The 25724-nt window shown below is 37.1% G+C and overlaps 1 protein-coding gene across 1 annotated transcript in view; it reads left to right on the top strand.

Annotated features, from left to right (window-relative positions):
- PPFIBP2 (PPFIB scaffold protein 2) overlaps positions 1 to 25724 on the top strand; it is a 108991-nt gene that overhangs the window by 22113 nt on the left and 61154 nt on the right. Inside the window, exon 3 of the mRNA XM_075502092.1 lies at positions 12301 to 12515. Within this exon, the coding sequence (XP_075358207.1) occupies positions 12301 to 12515 (215 nt within the window). The remainder of the gene's footprint in view (positions 1 to 12300; positions 12516 to 25724) is intronic.

Genomic DNA, 25724 nt, shown 5'->3' on the forward strand with positions numbered 1-25724 from the left:
GTTAATTGAATACTTCCCATATGATTTCAGAATTATATGTACCTGTACCAATAAAAAATCATATTGCTTTATTCCTTTACTTATTTTTAGTTATAACATAAAGTAAAAGCTCAACTGGGTGGGAAGGTCGTTTACCTTATTTATTAATTTATTATTTTCCATTACTAGAAATAGATAAGACATTTTAAGACAGATTGAGTTAAGTCTGTTCTGGTTGTTCTCCTCTAGCTAATGTTCTGTGTGTTCCAGAACTGTTTCCTGAATATTCTGGTATGATTGAAGGACCACATATATCTGCTGGAGCCTATACTTGGATACAGTTATTATCTCAATTTGTCTCAAATTGAGGAACATAGTAATTATTCAAGTTTGATTCTCTCTAATTCAATCCAGTAAGCTTCTGTATGCAATTTGGGCAGGGGCTGGAAAACAGGAATGTTCTCTTGTCCTGTATGGCGAGAGAACAAAGAAGGTAGGAAACTCCTTCAGAAGGGGGACTGGAGGACTGTCATGAAACAAACCAGGACTGAGAGTCTTCCAACTGCAGATTTATAGATACTATATTATGCAAATATTGGACAAACCATCTGTGCAAATGTAGCTGCTCTTAGAGTAGACTGGAAACAGCAAAAAATCAACTGTTCAGAGCTTGTGCTATTTCAGTTCACTGTATCTGGATTCCATGGATATCTCTAGGCAGCACTGGATTCAAAGACTAAGGCTAAACTTCATGACTGGTTGGAAACTTATGTAGCTGATGAAAAAGATGTTTCCTTTGGAATGAGGCCTGAGTGGGTACTAGGAGAGCTATGCTCTTGGCCTCAGAAACCTTTGCTTTGGGCACAAAATGAGCATTAATCACTATTTTAGAGAAGTGAGAAGTCCAGAGATGTGTAACTTGCATTGGTTATTTTTTGAAGCTTGAGTAGATGTGTATATATACACATGCAAAACCAGCATTCTCTCTGTTTCATGACAAAACAGTCATGATGTCTTTTATTAGCTGTAGTTATTATTAAAATATTAGATTGTGGTCTTGGCCTTTAAGGTAAGAACTGAGCATGCAAATACATATTAAAAATATTTACAGATTTGCAGTCCTACTTTTAGCCTTCTAATTTTAAAAGTCATGTCCCTTACTCCAAGTGTTAACATAGCTCATACATGATTCTGATTAATCCATATAAAAAGTCTCACTGTAGACTGTGCATCTCGGCGCAATACAAAATGTGTTGGTGTTTAGAGTGCATGAGGGTAGGATTGTGAAGCAAGATTAACAAATTGAATTTCATTGGGCTTGATCAAATTTGACAGATAGGTCAGTGTTCCCAAGTCTTTTATGCTTCAGTACATCTGTACTGATAACCCACCCTCATAGCTATATAAATTAGGCATGCTAAATGATTAGCCTTATTTGACTAAAATAGCAAAAAGGGCTAATGTGATTGTCAATGAACATTACTTATCCATTAGCTAGAATGACTTGCACTCCAAACAGAGGCTTTCTCTAAAGAAAGCGCCCATATGTCAGATCTGTCTACGCATTCTTTATTTGAGGTGCATGACTTTGGCATTGCTTCCCTCTGAGGTTTGACCAAGTCATTACTTTCCCTTTTATTCAGCTTGTAGCCATTTATTAAAATGTGTTTCTCTATAGGACTATAGATTTTTATTATTTTTTCTTTGCAATATATCCTAACGAATTAAAATAATTTTTATTTTACTTTGATATCAAACTGCTTCTCTCTGTCAACAATCTGGAAATTTATTATTTCCTTTTGTGAATAATGACCATAATTGTAAGACCTAAAAACTTCTGTCACAATATTATAGTCTGCTGCAGCTCCAGAGTCTCTTCAAATTCACCAAGTAATCAGTGTAATTACTGAGTTTCCTTTTAACCAGAGCTCCTGCAATTATTGCTTACTGAAAAATAATGAGAAAGCTAAATGTGTTATCACATGGGTGTGTACTGATATTTCAGTGTTAGTACTGAAAGATTAAAAAATATAAATAATTAAAAAGTTTGTCAAGAAGTTGTCCAAGAAGTATGCATGTTTAAATTCCCTTCTCTTGAGGTGGCAGAACACTTGTGTTCACCTCATTGCTTTGGCTGTGTGCTACAAACCCAGCCACTTCCCACAGCTTTGCTGAAAAAGGGGCCTATAGAGGAAATTATACTTAAGAGATGAACACGATTTTAATTCAAGTTTAATATACTTTCCTCATGGGATCTATTTGCCACAATTTGAAGGAGGACCTGTTGTGGGGGTTTTGGGTTTTTTTACTTCTTTTTTTTCTTTTATTGTTCTGCCCCATCATAATTTTACTATGAAAACAATAGAGTTCAAGTTCCAGAGCTATGCTATGTGATGTGTTAGATTACTTGGTCACCTCTAGTTGAGTGATTAGAACTCTAGATTAAAAATGCAGGAGTGGACAAAAAATACTGACACTTTCATTTGAACCCCTTTGGATGAATTTTAGGTTTTGTGGAATAAGGTTTTCACTGAGTTCCTACGTAAATAATAGCAAATCAAAATATTTCCTGCTGACCTCATCCTTTACCCATGAATGGTCATATACATAATCACAGGATTCATTCAGAATGTAAGGACTAGTCTCACAGCACTTTAAGTGAAGGAGATAGACAACTCTGTTTGGCTTCATAAGGGATTGAAATTGTCCAGACCAGACAGAGAGCACTTAATCCTATTTTTTGTGCTGTGTGTTGGGGGGGTGGGGGGGGTCTTATCTGAAATACACACTGGGTGACATGCACCTGATGGGCAGTACGAGCCTCTTGTGATTGTGCAGAATGACTAGAGAATAGCTTCTATTTTTTCTTTTCAATTTGTATGCTTCCAGATGGCTTTATATTTTCATCACTTATGTCCTATTCAAGGTTCACAGTATTTTCAAATTCAAAATTTAGTTTCTATAGTAAAGGTGTATAACTTTTTATAATTTTAATATAGAGATCTTTGTAGAATTTCATTTTAGAGCACTGAACTGACATAGCTGAAATAATGATGAGAGAAACAGAATAATTTAAATAATGAGCAATTTCATTTGTTATAGGTCAGAGTAATTGAACAGCAGCAGCTTCAGTGGTTTTCTTGTATTTTCTAAATAAATTGTAATTGTGTTAATAGGCTGTGTTTCAGTTATGATGAGTGTATTGCCCTTTTATTTTCTGTTCTTTTTCAATCAATAATTTAGGCTTTTTTCTGAACAAAAGAAATAATATATCTACAGCACTTGTTTATCTTGTACTGCTATGCATTAATTAAGGTGAGCATTTGTGAAGTTGTCTATACAAGATACTGTAAGTGGCTTTTTGGAACCATTAGCTAGAGTGTATTTATGCATAGCTCTTATAGCAATAGATATATGAAAAATTATATTAAATAATAAATTACTTGAAATCAGGTCTTTGATAGAGAAATATATAACTTTCTGTCATAACACTTCCAGGCAATTATGTATCAGGAATATTGTGGGGAAGAAAAGATAAAAATGGTGACCTTTAACCATCCTGGATATTAAAGGGAAAAATATGAAAACTTAACACAAATATTTAGGGTTTATGATTTGTAGTTCAACATTTATCTTTATTTTATAACACTTCTTATAGCTTGTTAGGTGCTGACATTTAGCTTCAGATACTTGACTTCAGTAAAGCTAATTAGTTAATTCCTTACAGGTAGTCAACAATAACAGATTTATAACAATTTAAAATCTTTTAAAACTTTAAAAATATAGCAGTTCACCGTCTTTTTATTTATTTAATCTGTAATTTCTCACGTCAGCTATCTGTGGTCTTTCTTTTAGGTTTGTTAACAACATCTAAGACATGGCCTCACAAACTGTGCACACTCTTGAGTAACCATTACAGCCATTTGATACTGTATTTTGTAGGGGCTTTACAGATGCTGTAGCCTTCAAGTTAAGACCTTGCATAACTGTTCAAGTGCAGTTTTGATCTGTGTTTTAAAAGCATGTGAAAATCGTGGCAACCTGCATGTTGATTGCGCATGTGCAGTATTGTCTACTGATTCCTTACTCAGGGTTGCCAGAGCAACCTGAAGTTTGGAATTTCCTCAATTTTGAGTGCTTAACCTTGCAAGAGGTCATTATAGCTATTTGGGCTACTGTCCTTAAACATGCTTCCCATACTCTCACTATCCTAAGCATATTTTCTCACACATAGTGGGGGTCTGAGCACAAGACTCTCTGAAGACTCTCTGAAGCTTGTTTGTAGTACTGATGGATTCCCTCTGTAAACAGGACAGTACTACAGAATCTTATGGAGCTGAAAGCATTGCAAACTTGTTTCCTATAAACAGTTAATGATATTTTACAAAAATAGATGTTTAAAATTGTTTTGTATAAGACAAAATTGTCCTTTGAAGGTCCAAGTCAAACAGTGATTTACTGACCAAGTTGGTCTTTGACTTCCCTTGCATGTGTTCCTGCCTTTCCAGCAAAACAACAAAATTAGAAGCTTTGTTGAAAGTAAAAGTTAAAACTAATTCAAAATGGAGAAATCTTTGCAATTGAAATACGCTACTTTAAATTATTTATCTCTGACTATAAACAGTTCTGTCAGTATAAAACTACAAAAATACAGTCATGACCTAGACACCTACATCAACTTACCAAAATGCAGTACTGCATTGTGTTTATGCAAAATAAAATCCATACATCATAGGTATTTGTATTAAGCTTTGAAAAAGGATGGAAAAGAAACAGAAATGTAAATAGCTGCAGATACAACAGGTAGCAAAGAAAGGCAGTTAAACCATGATGGCCATAACCCCATAGGACTGAAAATCTGAGACACAAAGGTTCTTTTGTGGTTTATATGATATGTTCTGTTTTTCGGCACATGAGTCACTCAGTTGTTTAACAGGCTAGTGAACAGATTTCTAAGATTTAGATTTAAACAAGTTTTATCAAACATGGGATTCCTTTAAATTCAAAATCATAGCTTCTCAACTTCCTACTTCAAGGCAATGAAATTGATTTGAAAGAGTCTTTTAAAAAATCAAAATAGTGTAATATTTATAAAACAAGATGCCTTTATTTCCTCACAAACTGAATGCTCTTATCTTCCCCATGCTTTCAGATATTGATTTTTTTCATGAAACAGTTAAACAGTAACATGTTAACAGTAGTTTACTACTGCTTACTACAAACAATTATGGATTTTGTACTAAAGAGATGTATTTGTTGTCTCACAAGACTGTTTTAATTAGACTACTGATTTCACGGGCCCTAAATACACATTTTTGTGTGTGTGTAAATTAAAAAAAAAAAAAGAGAGAGAGAAAATTGGTGCAAGTATTTGTTGTTCTTTGTCTTTAATAAAGTGTGTTGATCCTGTTTTTCCTGTGCGATGGAGACTCGGCCTCAAATCTCCATCGTAGCTGCATAATCCATCTTCCTTTTTTCACCAGCTGTAAGGCTGCTTAGCCTGTGTTTCTGGATAGGAGAGATCTTTTTGTTGTAGTTCTGTATACAATACCTAATGTGCTGCACATCACAGCTTAGAGTCTATACGCATGTAAAAGGAAAAAGGTTGAGTAATTACATAAATAATTTGCATAAGAAATTATAGACAGTTCTTGAAAATTGTCTCAAGGATTCCACGTGTCGCTGTAAATAAAGCTCAGTGGAAAATTATCTGAGCTGCCTGAAACTTGCATCTGAATGTGGTCATTAACGTTTTTAGGCTTGGAATTTTTTTCCTAGGGATTCCTGCTAATCCAGCTTAACAGTTACTGTTCCCTGTAGTTAAAGATCTAAAAGCAGAGATTTGAGGAGAAGCTAATATGAGCTATGATTCAAAACACACCATTTGTGATGTATTTTGCATTACGGTATTAGAAGAAAGGATTGTGCGAGCTACTTCTTCACTCCTTTGACAGAAGGCTTAGGAATGAGGAGGCTGAATTATGTCTCATCCAGACCTTACTACTAGTTTACATAAATTAACGTTTTCAAGGCTATCTTCATGAGAAAAAAAGACTTGTGCTTCAAAGAAAATTACACCTTGTAGTCTTGAAGGAGAGAGGAAGAACTTGGACAACCTATATGCTCATTGAGGTAAAAAAAAAAGTTGTCTAGCAGTGTAATGATTGACTGAAAGGCCAGAGAAAATGTATGTTTATAATTTTATTCTAACCATTGTTGGTCATATATCAAAACTGTTACCTTTGAGTATTTCAGCTTTATAAGAAGTCATCCTTACCCCAGCATAGAAGTAGCTTTTGGGTTTTGTTGTGGGGCTTTTGTTGTTTTTTGCTGTTTTCTGGCCTAAAAGACTCAGCAGTTTTAGGAAATCCCTTTTTAACCACTGATGGTTGAGTTGTGTATTACCAGGAATTTTTTTTTAAAACTCAGCAAGTTTTAGAGTGAAAAGACTGAGATAATAAGGATGAATGCAGGGGATCAGAAGTTAAGATGCAAGGAAAAGTGAGGGATCAGAAACAGTATCTACTGCTAAGAGTGATGAAAGTTGGGTGATGGATGAATGTATACAATATAAGCTGAGGAGAGTGGATTTTCAAACTGGCAAGGCTTTCTGCTTCTTTCTTTACTTCTGCTTAGTAACTTATTTTTGCAAGCCAGCAGTAGTGCTGTTTTCTGAATAGGTTATGTATTTGCCCAAAAGGAACATTTCTTTGAAGCCATTCAGCTAATTGCAAAGAACTTTGAACTAAAAATGTACTTGCATGATCAGGGTGTAGGAAATGTGTAACTTAAAAGTTGTTTTCCTTTTTTAATTATTTTTGTTATTCTTTCTACCATACATATACTGTGCAGCAACGTTTAACCTCCTTCATCTGCTGTCTGTATGTGGAAGCCAGAATTGAGTTGCTTGGAATGTCTTAGTTGCAGTACTTTTTTTTTTTTTTTTTTCCCCCTTTCTTTCTTTCCTACTCCTCGAAGGTGGACATTTATGATGATTAATTGTGTTCCAGTAGTACACTAGGAAACCATGGTGTTGAGTGTTATATAAACATAATGACAAAAGATTCCCCTGTGTCCTGTTTACCCCTGGAAAAAATGAAGCACAGGAAGACTGTGACTTGCTCAGGGCTATACAAAATGAGTCTTTTTGCAAGAGTTCAAAACTGCACTCATTTTTCCTGAGTATCTATAAAATTCTCATGCTTGAACCATGTTCTTCCCCACTTCAGCTATCTATAATAAAGCTACATGCAGATTAATTGCTGTTAATGGTAGAGTATACTGGTAACACGTAGTGTTCTGTTTGCACTGTGGCATCTCTTTTTTTGCATCAATCTACAAGGAGATCCAAATTCTTACTGTCTCGTGCTAAAACTTAATGTGCTTTGCAGCATGATGATGTAAAAGCTTAAACTAATGCAAAGAAATGTAATTATTTACTCCTACGCACTTTTACTTCTGTTTTTCAGGGTGTGTTCTTGTCCTTCTGGTGAGCAATATATATCCTACTTAATATGAAACTACATGGAAAGCAAATAAGAGAAGCAAGCCTGTGATTCATTTGAATTTAAGCAGCAAAACAGGAAGCTTTCTGAATTAAAATGCTGAGTTGAACTCTGCATTTCTGCATTTCTTTACCTAGTATGAAGTGCATTAGTTGTTGCGTTCAGAGGAATTCATTTTCCATTTCAGCCAGCAGAATAAAAGGTACTACAGTAGCAACCCGTAGCAAACCAGTTTAAAAGTAATTTCCCAAAGGAGGAGTGTATGCATGTATTTGATGGTGAGGTGCGAAGGGTCATGTTCTCTTAGTGATGAACTGAGATGTGTGGGTAGCTCCTGTTCCAGACATGGAAAGTTACTCGTGGGAGGGCTTTGTAACTTTTGTTGAGTACCCTGGCCCCTATCCAGCAAAGCAAAGCACTTTTAAGTCCTTGCTTAATATTTGTGATCCCAGTGACTTGAAACTAGTGGAATTTTGATTGCTGAAAGCTAGAATCTTCAGCACATCTCTGAATTATGCCCTGTATTCTTGGCATGATAAGGATACTGATATGGTTTGGGGTTTTGTTTGTTTGTCTTTCTGATGATATCAGACATGGGTACACCAGTGCCTGCTTTTTGAAGTCTAAATACAAATCTTGAATACTACTGATATATATATATATATATATATATTTTTTTTTTAATAATTTCTTTCATGGATAATAACCTCAGTTGAAAGATCTAAAATTATGAATTAAATCAAGCCTTTCAATCTCTTACTTCCTTCATTTAACTTTAGTTGGTATTAATCAGAGATATTTTTCCTTTCAAGGTTTAATGGAACTAGTGCATATAAGAATTTACAGACAGTTCACTTGCAAGATCATTATGTCTTTATTCATGTAAGCAAACAAATACTGTGCTGTCTGTTTACTATTATTAGCTAAGAAAATTTTGAAGTATCTTTATTGTCTTCTGCAGTTTAAAGTTCTGTACTACTTATGCTCAGAATGAATTCCCAGTCATAAGTATGGCGTAAGTCATAAGATATACCAGCTTTTCTGTGTTGTTAGGTAGTTCAGGGAACATGAGTTTGCCATAAGGATGTCTTCGATGATTTTAATTTGTTGCATCTCTTTTTGTTAGTAATGAATAGAAAAATATTTCCTTCTTCTGGCTTCTTTTTCATTTCTTATTTCATGCAAACTTAAATGGAGGAAAACTTGAGGCAGGAAAGGGAACAGTAAGAAAAAAACCTGAAAATTCTTAAATTGACTTTGTCTCAATCACTAGACATCAAGCTGATGTTCTTTCCCAGTAAAAACATTACCACCTTCCAAATGTCCCTACACAGGACAGGACTGTCCTCAAGACTCACCTTAGATTACAACTATGGAAACTCGGCACGTATGCCTTACACATGGACCCAGTTCTTGAGAGTTCTGAGAAATTATGATCTTCCACTGCTGTGTAAAATGTGAGACACTGAGTATGCTTAGAATTATGCCAGTCTGAACAGTCAGTTGAAGAGCTTGGGATAACTGAAGCATGCATATGGAGTACACCCAGTCTCAGGAAATCACATAAGATATAATTCCTGGCTGGCCCTGCCTGTGCTCCAGCACTTGAGAATTTTTTCCTTTATAGAACTAAATTTTTTAAGGGTAACAGTTCTTTCGCTTGCCAAGTTAAAAGAGTGTGCATATATGTTTTTTTCCTAGTGTTTTGCTAGAGGCAAATCAAATAAAGGCATGCCAAAATGTGTGACTTTCACTGTCATTGAATTTTCCTACAGAATTTAAAATTGTTTTCCGTAGAAGGTAGATCATTACCAGTAATGTTGTAGCCATGATAATCTAAGGATGGAGGCAATATATGATATGTAGTGAGGCATTTGCACTGGTGAGGGAAGATGTCACCAATACTGTCCTCAAGAAAATTACAGTGGTATATATGATATGGCTGTATATTTGGCTGTATAAACTAACTACCTAGTATAATTAACTGAACTCCTGAACAATTTTTTTAAATCTGTATTTAGCTTAAAGATTATGGCTTTTATTTCACACGTGAAGTATTGGTTGTGGGCCTGAAAGTTTGTGTGGTTTTGTTTGGATTGTGTGGATTTTTGTTTGTTTGTTTCTCTCTTGTCTGTATATAAAAAGTATTCATATAAATAACATGAAGAATGTTATAGCAGAATGCTCCATTAAGTTTTTCCCCTTCCATATCTATTTTAAACTGTCAGTTCATTGAAGGGGTAGCTACCAAAGCTGGTTATGAAATAACTTTGGATCCTGTCTGCTTTTCTGGTGTGAAAAGTACTTGCTAAGCAAAAAGACAGACAAATATAGCATGGAGTTTTCCAAAAGAAAGAGTGAGAAAACTAGTTTTAAAGTCCTAATGTCACAATAACCAAGGAAGTCACATCTTTAAAAGTGGCATGAATGCTACTTAAGAAGACAATGCCAGATTTCAGTTTGTGTGCATATCTCTTTTGGAAAGTAAGTAGTGAGCCACTCTGGCTGAATGAAACAATTTAAGAGGTTATATGATCCAAATGGCTCTTACACAATTTGGAAATCTGCTATTTTTAGTTGCTAGAGTTTAATATTAATCTTCATTAGGAAGTACATAAACAGAAACAACTAAGCTGGCATAAGTAGCTGAGTGTATAGAAATACACAAGAAAATATCTTTTAGTGGTTAGAATACTCAAATCCAGCAAAACAGTTAGTTGATCCTCTCCTCAAAAGGAAATAATGCAGGAAGACAAGGTTGATTTACAAGGTGAAGTTGTCTTGTGTAGCAGTCTTTGTAGCACCGGATATTGAAGAAACTTTATCTTGGACATGGTCTTAGCCAGAAATTAACATGAGATCTCACACTTGAAGTATTAAAATAAACTCATAAGCAGTAGAAGTCAACAGGACCGAACAGGGAATATTCTGAGTTTGAAAAGAGGTTAAGACTATATGAAATACTGCAGTAGTGAAAATAAGAGTGTTGCTTTAAAAAAAATAAAACCCCTACTACTGAGCCTTGCAAAACTTTAGAAATTTCTAGGGATGGTTTTGCATTGTTTAAAACGGTCAAACAAAAAACCTTGTACATCGTACAGTGGAATTCAAACTACACAATTATTTCCAAAGATAATTGATCTGACAGAATTCTTTGTGTCGTTAAAGCAGTAGTTGAAGAAAACCTGGTTAATATTATTTAGAATTTTCCGAAAATCTTCAAGTAAAGTTAAGCATTCACAAAATGAGAGACAAAATATTGTCTTGGATCAAAAACTGATTGAGATGGGAAACAATATTAGGATTAAATGATCAGTTAGCATTTTGGTTAAAAGCTATTCTATGTGCAGAAGGCATTTCAGTGTACTAGGACCTCGAGTGTCAGTGTATTCATGAGTTGTATTTAGGTATCAGTTGTATGTCAGGCTATATGTAAAATGAACCATTGGGTTCAAACGTAATTTGTAATGTCTGAATAATGGTAGATAAATAACCATAGCAGGCAAACTAACATTGATTAATGCAAAGTAGTGTGCATTCAAGAAGAAAACTTGAATTACTTATACATTTGGGTTTCAAATTAGATAGACCTGCTCAGGAAAAAAAAAATTAGCAAATAATTTTCAAAGGCCCAGTGAAGATTTCTGTTCCTTTCATAACAAAGATGTAAATGATGTTAAATACAGGAGTAAAACAAAGAATAATATGGAGATCGTTATAATCCCCTTGTGTAGATCAGTGATAGAGTCTTCTAAGGAATACTACATGCTATGTGGATCCAACATACAGCTGTAAAGTATGTTACAAAATGAAAAGATTGAGAAGAGTACAATATGAATGATCAAAAGCCTAAAAAACATCTCCCATGAAGTCGAATAAAGGGGGAAAATGTGATTGTTTATGCCAGAGAGAAGAGGAATGAAGACATAACATGAGTACAATCTATTATGTACATGAGGCAATGAATTGTAAATAAAAACTCTAAAAAGTAGAGCAAATAGAAGTTTTCCATCTGACTAGTTCTTAAAGAAACAAAGAGATATTAAATGAAATCAAGGTCTGAAATTCAGGACTGAGAAAAGATAGCTCATTTTAGTGTGCACATCATGAAAACACAGGGTATTAAGACAAAAAGATTTGGAGATATTAGAATTTGTATTATTTATAATTCTTCCATCAAGTGAGATATATTTGTTGCTGTGCTTATTGTTCTTGAGAAAATAATATTGGTGCTGGAGGGCTGGCAGGAGGGAGGTGGTGTAATTTAGAGAGCTTTTTGTAATGTAGAGAGCTAGCAAAGTTTCATTAGCCATTTTTATTGCTAACTTTTGGGGTTTTGTTCTCTGTGGGAGGGTTTTAAACCTGCTCAAGGTCACACATTTTTCTAGTTCTGGTAACACGATCTATTTTCATCTAAGTTTCTTGTCAAAGGACTGCATCAATCTTTCCTATGTTGCTTAACACTGCTCTGCGTGTGGACTTCTAACTATGTAGCTGAGAAGTTAGTGACATCTCATGGTAACCATGGAAAATTACAGGTGATTTGTGGTAAGGTTTTGGTGATTGTAATTTAACGGACATTGCAAATGTTTTCTAGGTCAAAATTCCTTTTTAATATGCTTGTACATACCTCTCACATTTAATTCTCCAGTGCTCGTTATTTATCTAGAGACTAAGTCAAGTATTTCTAAGCCTGAAATACTGATACTTGTCAGTTTGCATCTGAAGTCCAAATGTTGTAGTGTGTAGTACCTATATATTTGTCAGTTATAAAACAGTTATATAACATTGTCTCTCCTGGTTTTACTTGTTTTAGGTACAAAGTCAGCTACAGAGTATGCTAATGGTGGTTATGATATTGTGTCACCTGCTCCATCAGTATACTTGGGCCCATTTCAAATTTTGCATCTCCTGGAAGATCTAAAGATGGCATTGGAAATGCTAGAGGATCCTCAAGAGAAAGAAGCATTGCGAAATCAAATTCCGGGGGCCACAGCAGTGTGTATACGGGAGTGGTTTGAAGAGAATCTGGTGAGTAGTTATTTATAGCTTTTCCATTTTGTTTGCAAACAGCATTGGTTCAAGTATTTCCATACTTCAATTATTTTTATAACAACTGAAATCTGCATACTTAGAGAACTGCAGAGGATGGTGAGCAATCATAGAAAGCTGAGGATACTACCACTTTATGTGCTGATTACTAAAGTAATGCAGATATAGAAGTATAAGAAGTTGGTAACAGACCTTATTTTGTCCTTGGTAAGAGAAAAGATAGTAAAAATGAACTACCGAAAAAGTTACCTTTTCTGTGGGGTTTTCTGGTTTGGTTTGGTTTTTTTGGTCCTTTGCTGGAGATAACAAACAAGTTTATAACTAGTTATAAAACTTTTCATTTTTAAACCACCGATTTGGAATATGGTGGCATTGTCTGTTGAAGGGACAAATTCAAATTGGATGATTCTCCTATCCTTTTCCTCGCTACACTTCCTTTACCTTAACTATTGGTATTATCAATCTCCAAAGTATCTTGTACACCAGGCAGTGGTGGTAAACGCAGGAAAGCTCTAGCTTCTGTATGTGAGACATTCATATTGAGATAGATGGGGAATAAACATTTGACTGTACTGGAAAAGACTGAGGCTTACCAGGTAAGGAGCAGATCTTCAGACAGACCTTAAAAGAAGAGACCCATTGGATGTAAAGGAGGAGAAACAGCAGGCCCTGCCAGAACACTCCTCTTCACCTAGCCTGTCACTACAAGTGAATGGTGGTTTCCTAATGAGTAAAAGCTACCTATCACTTTCTCGACTTCAGAAAAGTTTTCTAGATGAATGGATTTTCTTCTGGCTTTGTCAATGCACATTACTTTTACGTAATTGCATCTGTAGCTTCTGGTTCGGTGTTTATCATCTGCTATAGCTGCCTCGTGCCTTTTGTAACCTAATGTTGTTGGAAAGGTAGCTGCTTTTGTTTGAACTTGTAAACTGCTGGTTTGTTGGCATTCTCCACAGAGCACAGGTCTATGACTGGAAAGTCCTGTTTGGGACCATATGAGAGAAAGGAATGAGAATTTGGTACCAGGCAATGTTTAATTTGGATTTACAGTATTAGATTTTGACTCCCTATCCTCAGGCCAGCTCTTACTGAATTGCTGCCTTAGCAGAAATTTTAATGCTTTTTCAAAGCTTTGCAATAGCTAAAAGATATTTTTAATGCATAAAAGACATAAATTTTCAGAGTTGTTCACAGTAAAGTTGGCCCTGAACAAGCAAGTTGAAGAGTTTGAATCTGGTGACCTGGCTTTTGGCCCTTCTGTTGCAGAAATATTAATTAAGCTAGCTTTTCAGCTCTGCAAAGTAGGTAACACTTGATGTTTTGACTCCTCATATTAATCTATACATGTGTATCTCTTCTTTTTCATGGGAAATCAGCCAAAACAGAAGCCACAGTTCCCTCTTAGAGTTGCAGTTTATTGATGTCCTAAAAGCCTTGTCTAGTGCATTTATTCATTTGATAAAACAATTGGGCAGTCTGGATTCAGAACCAACAGAACAGGGAAATTGGTGGTCTAGAGTATGTCTAGTGCAGTATGTTGAGATCGCTGTTTTTAAAATATTTTGCACTGTTCTGTATTGATGAATTCTGCACTTCTTTTAAAGACATGCACAGGGAGGATAGTGCATAGTTGCTGTGACTGTTATTTGAAAATGGATAGTGCACTATGTATTCATAGACCTGTTTTTATATTTTTAAAAAATGCAAATAATTTGTAAGCATGCACACAACTTCCATGGACTTCAAATTTGGAAGAGCTTTCTCCACTGACAAGCAGCAGTTTCACTTAGAAATTGAGAAGAAATCTGATAAAATTCAGCTCAGTTCAGTGAAATGGAATATGTATTTCATAGTTATGTCCCATACTGAAAACTCCTTAATTCCAGCCCAGAGCTGTGAAACATGATACCTGACATGTGAAAAAGGACAGTCAAGGTAGTAAGCTACAGAGAATGAGAATTCTGTAACTCAATGAATCCATTCACATTGGAAGCCTCAAATGAAGTTTGGTAATCATTAGTCTATGAAATCTTGGAGTGTCATAAAAAAACCCTGCTCAGTTCCCATGGTTTAAACACATCAAGATTGAAATGGTTTGCTGATTTATTAAAGAGATAATTAACTAGAAATCAGTGAACTATATATTTAGGATCAACATCAGCAATACAACAGATAAACCAGAATACTAGATGCTTAAGAAATGTTAAGGAACACCTACAAATTTCTAAATGCAGTTCTATAATTCCAAAAAGTTAAAATCACACAGACATGCACACATACACATTCACAGTTACACACACGCATTTCCTCTCTCACAGCTGGTGTTGGTTACAAGCATGAACAGCCTCTTCCGTGGATGTGAGTTCTCCTATTTACACACATCTCCTAATGGACTTGTGGATGCTTTAGCTTTTGTGTGTACCCATGCAGCTCCCTATGGTCTGCTAACCCGTGTGCTGTTGAGCAAGCATCCCACAAGTTCACATAGGCACCCCTGAGGTGTGGGTCCCCAGTTGTTGAAACTGGTAACTATCAGGTAAAACATCATTATATAGAAAATGCCAGATGCTCTCAAGTGGAATTTGCTACAAAGCGTCTCTTCTAAGCATTCTAATAATTCAGTACTGAGATTTGGAATATGTTTTAATTGTTGTATTCAACTGAAATGTTACATAACACAATGTTTGCTATCAGTAGCAATAGTTGAATTATAACAAACTTTGGAGTGGGTGGTGAACTGATGCTTTTGAGGGGTTTTTTTAGAGCTATTATAAGTTGGATTGGAGGGGGATTTTCTTTTGTGGACGATTTATTCCACATCTGTTTCATTTTGGGGTCCATGCACCTTCCTTTGAAGCTGGAGACTGCTCTGTCATGTACTGTAATAAGCCACTGGTTTTAGAGAATACAGCAACTACTTTGTTTCTAACATTATACAGGAATAGGTGAGGTCAAAAATATTCCCAGCTTATCCTGACTAGGAATACATTAGAAACTAAAGATACAAAAAGCAGTCTGACATTTATTTTAAAAGCAGATAAGCATGCTCCTTTCAAGAAAAGAGTAAGTGTTATTTTATGATTCTTCTTCACTTAAATGCATGCTTGAAAATTGTATTACAAATCATTGCAGCTGCCATCCTTAATCAAGAATACAAACAATGTCCCTTATGGAAATAATTTGAATTTGTGCTTTGCTACTGCCCTGTATTGGCTTTTATGGGAAACCACAGAAAGGGGAGGCAGAAAGATGGCTCAAGACTAGTTCCTGCTGGATAGTATCAAACAACAGCATTTAACAGCTAGCATTTTGGTTTAAGCAGAAGTATGGAATAGAAGTCCCAGTTACTTTCTTGTGTGCTCCTCGTGCATTAGCAGTCATCATAACCTAATGCAGCCCTGAAAGCTCTGTGAGGCAGAGTATGGCTATCCCCGCTAGTTCTGTTTGTGCCACACAGCTGTATTTGGGATTGCAGGTTAGAGGACAGAAAGTAACTGAACCTTCTTTGTATTGTTTGTTTGTATTGGAGTATCATCTAGAAACTAAAGCTCAATTGCACTAGAATGGGAAAAATAGCTTCTGCAGAAAATTGCTTCTTGGCCTTATAATTCAAGCAGCTTTGCAGCTTTGGCAATTGCCACTTAGTGTGCTGAACTATACCTAGTGTTTAAATAAATAAGACTGTGGAGTTTAGCCTTTTGGTCACCTTTGAGGCATATTGGCTTATTACTGATCAGTCAGGAAGCTTCTGTGATGATTATAGATACTATAGCTGGTCTCACTAGAGTCTTACCTTCCTTCAATTCCATAGTACCAATCTATGGAATTTATGAGACATGAAATATCACCGAGTTGTGTTTTGTGGTTTGTTTGAAAAAAAATTTTTTTTTTTTTTAAACAATTGTAACTGTTATGGTCTTTGGTCTGTCTGCTGTAGGTGTGAATACCAAAGATGTGGGAAAACTTAGATATTCCTAGAGTGTGAAAACTTTAGACATCATGTTTCGTACTTGATACTACCTTGCTTACTTCCTCTTTTGAAAGCATCTGCGTTATTCCTTTTTTATAGAACCATTGGTGGTGATTTGGTGTTTCAGTGATTGGGTGGAGTTGGATTTTGTGCTTAGCCTCTACAGTCCTCTAAGGAAGATGTTGCAGAGGAACAAAGAGGCACACCATTTGTGGAACTAAAGGTGTGCTTTTTGAAAAGGCTCCTTTTTGCGTTTCTGTGGTCTGGGATCTGTAAACATATCAGGTTCTTGAGTATAACTTTACAGTATAACTGGGCACAGTAACTGTGCTGCCACTGCTTTGAGATAGATGAAATAGGCTTGACAAAGTTAGCGTTGAATTTAGAAAGATTATTACTATGTATCCTAGAATGAGGATTTAATAGTTGCTGTAACTGCACAAATCTTTTCACAAAGCTAAAATGGAATAAAGCATCATTAATTATAGACTTTTAACTACTTAAGAACTATATTAATTTTTTTGGCTCGAAGTGAATGTCTGGAGTGTTTTACATGCTTTACAATTGTAAATTCTTTGGCCTTAAAAACAGAACAAAAAGACCTGGGGATTGTAATGGAGAGTTCATATAAAACAATTTTGTGTACAGTTTCAGTGCTTCTTGTTAAATATTTTAGTATTGCTAGTGACCACATGACATATCACAAAGCAGGTAGTAATTTCAGCATTAAAAATTAACTGCTGCAGTAGCAATTGACTGTGTTTGACTCGGTGAGCTATAAGAGAATGTATTTAGTTACAGTTTCATTTCATAGCTCTAAATGAACTTCTACACTGTTAATTGTTTTTTTTTATTCTATACATGTTTATGGAACCCTTTTCTGAGTAAAGAGGAACCCTAGTGTTCTTACAGTGGTCCTAAAACAATTTTAAGCATGAGTGAAAGCCTCATTTCCAGCATCGCAAAACATGATCTTCCTGCCAGTAGAACATTTATATTTAAAGCAAGCCACTTCACCATGTAGCTTTATATACTGACCCTTAAAATGCTGATTCTTGAAAACTCATTAGTATTTTCCCGATTATGTTTTTTATCGGAAGCCTAATTCCGAAAATCTTTCTAAATGTTCTAAAATTGAGGAAATAGGAAGGGGAGAAGAGCAGAAGAAATAGTAGAGGAATGTGTGGTAGAGGCAATTTGTTAAAATAATGTGATTTGCCTTATGATATGAGGCAAATGCTGTGCTTTGTCTCATTTCATGCTCTGTGTTTTTGTAGTGGTAAAACTAGACTTTTTAGCAGAAATGGGATAAATTTCTTAGAGTCTTGATTGCCATTTGGTCATGATTAACATTCAAAAGAGATTGTTTCCAGTGTGTGTTAAAAATCAAGGAATTTTTTTTCCCCCCAGTGTCTTCACAGGGACTTGGATTTAAACAGTAAACCCCTGCTCAGAATTCTGACTTGGTGAAGTTTGTGGAGTTTTGAAATTAATTCAAAGTTTTATTTTAAGCATGTGTTAAAGTGCTCTGCTGAAACATAATCACTGGTCTCTTTTTATTTCACTTTTGTCTAAGATTTGTTTTACAGAGTTATCTGTCCAGAACAGAGGCAGAAAATGATGGCAATACAGGGCACTTCAATATACTTGAAAACATGCTTTTCTAAAAGTATCAATAAAATTTTTCAGCAACAGCTGAGTGGGAAGAGAATATATTCTGAGCAATGCCAGTTAATGCCCGTATGTTTATCTGCTGGTAGGTTTGACTGTGGGACTCAACTGTTGAGAGTCACGATGAAGCTATATATAGCTGAATCTTCCCATTGCCAAGTGGTATTAACACATGTTAAATTGAAAATGGACCAGTAGAGCTGGCTTGGGACAGTGTAGAAAAGCCGTCATTCCGTAAGCATTCGTGTTTATTTTTGCCAACTTGAAACATTAGATGGATATGTTTTATGAGCAGTAGTCAGAGTTGAAAGTTGTATGACCCAGTCCTCTGCTGTGCTCCAGCTCCTTTTCAATGAGTTGATGATGCAAGGAAGCCCTGAACTGGAAGATCTGGTCCTCTCAGAGTTCCCCAAGTGTATTAGAGCAATTCACAGCACACAAGAAACAGCAGAGAAGTGTCCTTCATATATGCAGCTATTTATGAATATTAGAGAGTGCCTTGGAGCTAGTGGAAAGGGGGTGTACACAGCTTGCATGGAATTTTTCTAAACCAGGCCTAATTTTTTTAATGTTCTGTGGTTGCTTTGTCTGGGAGTCAACCCTATCATCTCTGACCGTGACAGCTCACTGCAGTAGCTATCAGCAGAGGTAGGAAAGTCGTCTCTGCACGAAGAACTAATAGAAGCTTAAAATAGCTTTGCAGTGAGTAGGGCTGATTTAGATCTCTTTCTTAAAATGACATGGTAAGATTAGTTTTTGGCATTTTCTTTCACCCTTGTAATGGTCAGTTGTCGTGGTTTAGCTTCAGTTGGCAACTAGGCACCACACAGCCACTCACTCACCCTCTCCCCCTGGTGGGATGGGGGAATTGGAAGAGCAAAAGTAAGAAAACTTGTGGGTTGAGATAAGAACAGTTTAATAATTTTTAAAAAATTATAATAATAATAATACATTGTAATGAAAAGGAAAACAATGAGAGAGAGAGAGGAACAAAACCCAGGGGGAAAAAAAACAAGTGATGCAACCGCTCACCACCTGCCAACTGATGCCCAGCCAGTCCCTGAGTGGCAATTGCTCCCCCCGGCCAACTTCCCCCAGTTTCTATACTGAGCATGATGCCATATGGTATGGAATAGCCCTTGGGCCAGTTTGGATCAACTGTCCTGGCTGTGCCCCCTCCCAGCTTCTTGTGCACCGGGCAGAGCATGGGAAGCTGAAAAGGCCTTGACTAGTGTTAACATTACTTAGCAACAACTAGAAAATCAGTGTGTTATCAACATTATTCTCATCCTAAATCCAAAACACAGCACTATATTATCTCCTAGGAAGAAAATTAACTCTGTCCCAGCCAAAACCAGGACATGTATCCTGGTACATATATACTGGTAAACCAGTATCCACCCCTTATTCTAGACCATCTATGTCATGCCCAGGTTCTACCCTTCCTAGTACATTCCAATTAATCGCCACCACTTTTCCTGTCTTTTGATATATACACACAGATATCATTCCCTTGGTCTATGGGCCATTCCTCTAAAATGTCCGTTGAGTTCATTTAGTCCATGACTTTGGGCTCCATCTGTCATAACAGTCTTTCAGGGCAGGAGAGATGGTGTGTGGTGGTGGATTGTTGCATGTTGAAGCCAGTTCTGGTTCCATCACTGCTGCACTTTGCTTGGTTTCATCAGAGTTCATTTGTCATTAATCTGGGTGATTCTTACTGAAATACCGTTGATATGGTGTATAGTAACCATAAAAGTGATGACATACAGTCTTATATAGCAATTAACATCATACCATTTAGTTCATTGTCTCTTTTCACCCAAAATCAAATTCCCTTGAGGTACACAGCGGACTTCCCTATCCTTTCGCATTACCCACTAAATGCACCCAGGTCCTCTAGCAAAAGCAGTCCCCCAAATAGGTTTTCCTTTGCCCAAGGCAGGAGTAATCCAGACTGTCTTCCCCGGCATATTTTTTATGTGCACTACAAGGACTTTATCCCCCGTCCACAATACATAAATGTTTTGACTGGGCAGGGCCAGTTCAATTGACAAATCCCCTAGTGCTGACTAATCAGGTGGCCTTTGCTAAATGTGTATCCCAATGTTTGAATGTCCCATCACCCATAGCTCTCAGTGTAGTCTTTAACAGTCCATTGTATCGTTCGATTTTCCCCAAGGCTGGTGCATGATAGGAGATGTGATACACCCACTCAATGCTGTGCTCTTTGGCCCAGGTGTCTATGAGGTTGTTTTGGAAATGAGTCCCGTTGCCTGACTCAGTTCTTTCTGGGGTCACATGTCGCCGTAAGACTTGCTTTTCAAGGCCCAGGATAGTGTTCCGGGCAGTGGCATGGGGCATGGGATATGTTTCCAGCCATCTAGTGGTTGCTTCCACCATGGTAAGCACACGGTGCTTGCCTTGGTGGGTTTGTGGGAGCGTGATATAATCGATCTGCCAGGCCTCCCCATATTTATATTTCAGCCATTGTCCTCCATACCATAGATGCTTTAACCACTTGGCTTGTTTGATTGCAGCGCATGTTTCACATTCATGGATAACCTGTGCAATAGTGTCCGTGGTTAAATCCACCCCTCGATCACGAGCCCATCTATATGTTGCATCTCTTCCTTGATGGCCTGAGGGTCATGGGCCACCCAGCTATAAATAATTCACCCTTATGTTGCCAGTCCAGACCCACCTGAGCCACTTCAATCTTAGCAGCCTGATCCACCTGCTGGTTGTTTTAATGTTCCTCAGTGGCCCAACTCTTGGGTATGTGAGCATCTATGTGACGTACTTTTACAACCAGGTTCTCTACCTGGGCAGCAATATCTTGCCACAGTGTGGCAGCCCAGATGGGTTTAGCTCTGCGCTGCCAATTGTTTTGCTTCCATTGCTGTAACCACCCCTACAGGGCATTTGTCACCATCCATGAGTCAGTATAGAGACAGAGCACTGGCCACTTTTCTCGTTCAGCGATATCTAAAGCCAGCTGGATGGCTTTCGCATCTGCAAACTGACTCAATTCACCTTCTCCTTCAGCAGTTTCTGCGACTTGTATAGGACTGCATGCAGCAGCCTTCCACCTCTGATGCTTTCCTACAAGATGACAGGATCCATCAGTGAGCAGGGCATATTGCTTCTCATTTTCTGGCAGTTTATTATACAGTGGGGCCTCCTCAGCACGTGTCACCTCCTCCTCTGGCAATATTCTGAAATCTTTGCCTTCTGGCCAGTCCACGATCACTTCCAAGATTCCTGGGCAACTGGGGTTTCCTATCTTAGCCTGTTGTGTGATCAGTGCCACCCACTTACTCCACGTAGCATCAGTTGCATGATGTGTAGAGGGGACCCTCCCTTTGAACATCCAGCCCAGCACCGGCAGTCGGGGTGCCAGGAGGAGCTGTGCTTCAGTACCAACCACTTCCAAAGCAGCTCGAACCCCTTCATATGCTGCCAATATCTCTTTTTCAGTGGGAGTATAGCAGGCCTCAGATCCTCTGTATCCCCGACTCCAAAACCCTAAGGGTCAACCTCGAGTCTCCCCTGGTGCTTTCTGCCAGAGGCTCCAGGTAGGGTCATTCTGCCCGGCTGCGGTGTAGAGCACATTCTTTACATCTTGCCCTGCCCGGACTGGCCCAAGGGCTACTGCATGAACTATCTCCCGTTTAATTTGTTCAACGGCTTGTCGTTGCTCAGGGCCCCATTTGAAATCGTTCTTCTTCTGGGTTACTTGATAAAGAGAGACAGAGAGGAACAAAACCCAGGGAAAAAAAAACAAGTGATGCAACCGCTCACCACCTGCTGACCGATGCCCAGCCCGTCCCTGAGCAGTGACCGCTGCCCCCCGGCCAACTCCCCCCAGTTTCTATACTGAGCATGACGCCATATGGTATGGAATAGCCCTTGGGCCAGTCTGGATCAACTGTCCTGGCTGTGCCCCCTCCCAGCTTCTTGTGCACCTGGCAGAGCATGGGAAGCTGAAAAGTCCTTGACTAGTGTTAACATTACTTAGCAACAACTAGAACATCAGTGTGTTATCAACATTATTCTCATCCTAAATCCAAAACACAGCACTATATTATCTCCTAGGAAGAAAATTAACTCTATCCCAGCCAAAACCAGGATATCAGTAATGCTTAACAGAGCCACCTTTAAACTACAATGACCAGAAGTGATTAAACAGAATTGTGTTATGGCCTCAGGCTTAGAGTACTCATGGAACAAAGGTGCTATTGCTGTTATAATAGCAGAGCCTGTATTTTTTTATATGTTAAGTTTTCCAAGATTTCAAGGTTGTCTACTCACATACTGTGAAGTTTAGCCCTTGGGGGCAATCCTCACCTACATGGGCTATCCACACCTTGATACTGTCAGAGGAAATAGAGGATTACTCTACAGGAAGCCACGGTTGTATACAGAAATTGCATGTTAGCCTTCAAAAAGCATTAATACAATTTATTCAGTTCCATTTACCTAAGACTCTGCCAGCTGTTGGCTTCAGTGTCTTCCTTTGCACTAAGTGGCTGAATATCACATTAGTCCATCTTTCCTTTTGTGTCTAATGTTATGCATGGTGTCCCTTTTTAATTTCACAATATGATCTGTCACTGGAATTTCCAGCTGCATTGCTTTTCGCTGATTTAAATATGACACACTGTATTAATTTAACAAACATTAATGTATAAATGTAAATGCTATGAAGTATCTGCTTTTTTAAGTGTAGCTAGAGGAAACATTGGAAAATGTTTTCCATAAAGTAATTAACAGAGGTATTGGTAAGAGAGAATTATTTCATTAAACAATGGTGCCAACAGATAAGTTATAAAGGTAATGGTCATGTAAAGAAGCTGGGGGCAAAATTTTCTTTTTAAAGGGTCTTGTATTGATTTGGAGGTATTACTTGAATGTTAGAGGAAGGGCATAAGTTTGAAGTATTTCTGTATATAAACTTTATTCAGATTTCACAGAATTTGGGTAGGTTGAGCTATCTCATTTGGCAAATGTTATCAGTTATGACAAACATAGCAATAGTATAATTCACGACAAAATTATTTCATTCTCTTTTGGAATAGTACGCTAATAATAGTGGTAAACAGACCTGTATTTAGTTAAAATGCAACTAAATTTATTTTCAGATTTTGTGATCTTTCAAAAATGGAAACAAATTGTACTTATTTTAAACACATTCTACAACATTTTGGCATGCTACTCTTCTTCGTAAGTAGATAAATATGTGCTTTATTTTCCTGAAATAATGAAATGTTTAAGAAGAAGATAATGAATATTTGTATATTCCTTATCAGAAATAAGGACTTTTAAAGATTTATCTGCAGCTTATTCTGGTTTGGGTTTTTTATAATTTTTTCCGTTCTGAAATTTAAAAGAGAAAATCTGATGTGTGTCATACTGAGAAGAGGCAAAATGTTACCTGGTAATGTCATTGATGTGTGTGCAAATATTTGGTAAATATCCCATTTCAAATGTTTCATATACTGATTTACTGCATATTTAGTAATTTCAGCAGTGCTTTGAAACCTTTCAGACTGAAAACTAAACCTGAATTACTGTAATATGTTGTGTGGTAGAATGTAAATATATTTCTTTAAATATTTTCTTTACATATCAGTGTACTCTTTTCTTGCCTATAGCAACTCGGGGGGAGTGTTCACAGTGATTTTGTTGTTCTGTTAAGTAGAAAACATTTTTTAGTTTTTATGCAAAAACATAGTACTCAAGTTTCTTACAGTCTACATTTTCTTCTAAATAAGTTTAATGCAAAACGTTATAGCTCTTCTAGAACTTGGGCTGGAAAAAGTATTTCAGCATATGACAAGGAATGTTTCAATCTGCCAAGAATGTGCAAATGTCTGTGGATGAATTAATAAACAGTAACTTCATCTAAGTATTGGTAATACATTCTTTATGCAAGCCAAGGGAAGAGAGCTAGTTACTACTTGAGCAATAACCAGAAAGGACACAGTAGTACTAGAGATATGTGATATCATACAGGCTGCAGATGGGAATGACTCCAAAGATGTCAGCACCTGTTTGAAGTATTACCTTCCCCCTCAAAACAAACAAACAAACAAACAAACAAAAAACTATGCTGGGTTGACGATGCTGGCTTGGAACTAATGGCCATCTAAGTCTGATTATTTCTGAAATACAGATTTTAATCAAAGAATTAAGCCATTAGGATTGAGTGCATTTTATGCTGGGAAAGGTTTATGTGTTCATATATCTACATAACATTATTTCTAGTCTGTTTCTCAAGATACTTGTTTATTTTTTGTTAAATTATCACAAGTAAAGCAAATGTGCTCATATACAGAATGCAGGGGTTTTTTTTCCTATTGTTCCAAGAGTTCCATCTTTCTCTGTCACTTAGACATTATCAGTTAGTCATGATTAAGACTCTCAGATAAATTATCTTGCTGGAAATGCTTCATCTTGATTTCTGAAGCCATTCCTCACCATGTAAAAAGGATTTCTTCCTCCCTTGTCTTTTGCACAAATGGCCTGAATTTCTTTTTACACAAGTATTCCTGTGCAGGCATATTCTCCTATTCTCTCTTTCTCTTTCTTCTCTCTGAAGCTCTCACATTTTTCTGCAGCATGAGAATGACAGGAATTGGCATGCTGAGGAAATTTTTCCCTTTTAAAATCTGGTCCTAATCCCTTTGTTTCCAGTGCAGCCCAAACACTAGAATTGGGAAGAGAACAGAGTAATGGATGTAGGAAAAGTTGATACTAATTTGCAGGAATGAGTAAATTTTTGTTGCATGTCTGTACTTGGCTGGACTCTCCTGAGGAGGCTGGAAAGACGCATAGTTGGTCATTTGCGTTCTTGGCCTGAAAGGCCAAGTATATGTTCTTTTAGTGTTTTCAGGGGCTGATGGGTTTTGAAACCAAAATGATCTAAAAGTTATTGCTGAAAACCAAGAGAGGTGCTATGCTCCAGGGACCTGGACCTGATGGAGACTGAAGAACTTCTGCTCTGCTTCCTGTTCCCTTGCCCTCTAACCTCCCCGGCAATGCAGCACCAATACAAGAACCGTATTGACAGTTTGCATTTGTGCTGCTCTGAAAAATCAGAAAAACTGTGTTTTAGCACAAATTTAACTGAATAAAAAGTAAAATTGCTAAAATAACAGTAATGAATATAATTTTATAATGTTCATTAGGCCTCAGCTGGGTGGGAGAAAGAGGGACAGTGGTGGAAAAGCAAACAATTCTGTGCTTCCTCAGCTCCAGTATTGTTAGGAGAAGATGGAATACACCAGACAGTCAGATTGCCCTTCCCTCACAGTTCTAAGAGGATTTGTGGATGTTTTCTTGCCTCTTCATAGGTCTGGAATGGGGGGAGGTGAGAAGTGTAGCTGATTGTTTAAAGCATTCTGTTACTTTCAGTTTCAAAGCTGTTGCAGCATGTCTGTTTACTATTTGAAACAGATTTAAAATCTTGTTTGAAACATTTGACATTCTGACTAATAAAGTAATGGGTTGCTTAGCTGAGTGTTTTTTATGGGTTATGT

Source organism: Mycteria americana, chromosome 5 (genome assembly GCF_035582795.1).
Source record: "Mycteria americana isolate JAX WOST 10 ecotype Jacksonville Zoo and Gardens chromosome 5, USCA_MyAme_1.0, whole genome shotgun sequence".
Taxonomy (NCBI): Eukaryota; Metazoa; Chordata; class Aves; order Ciconiiformes; family Ciconiidae; genus Mycteria; species Mycteria americana.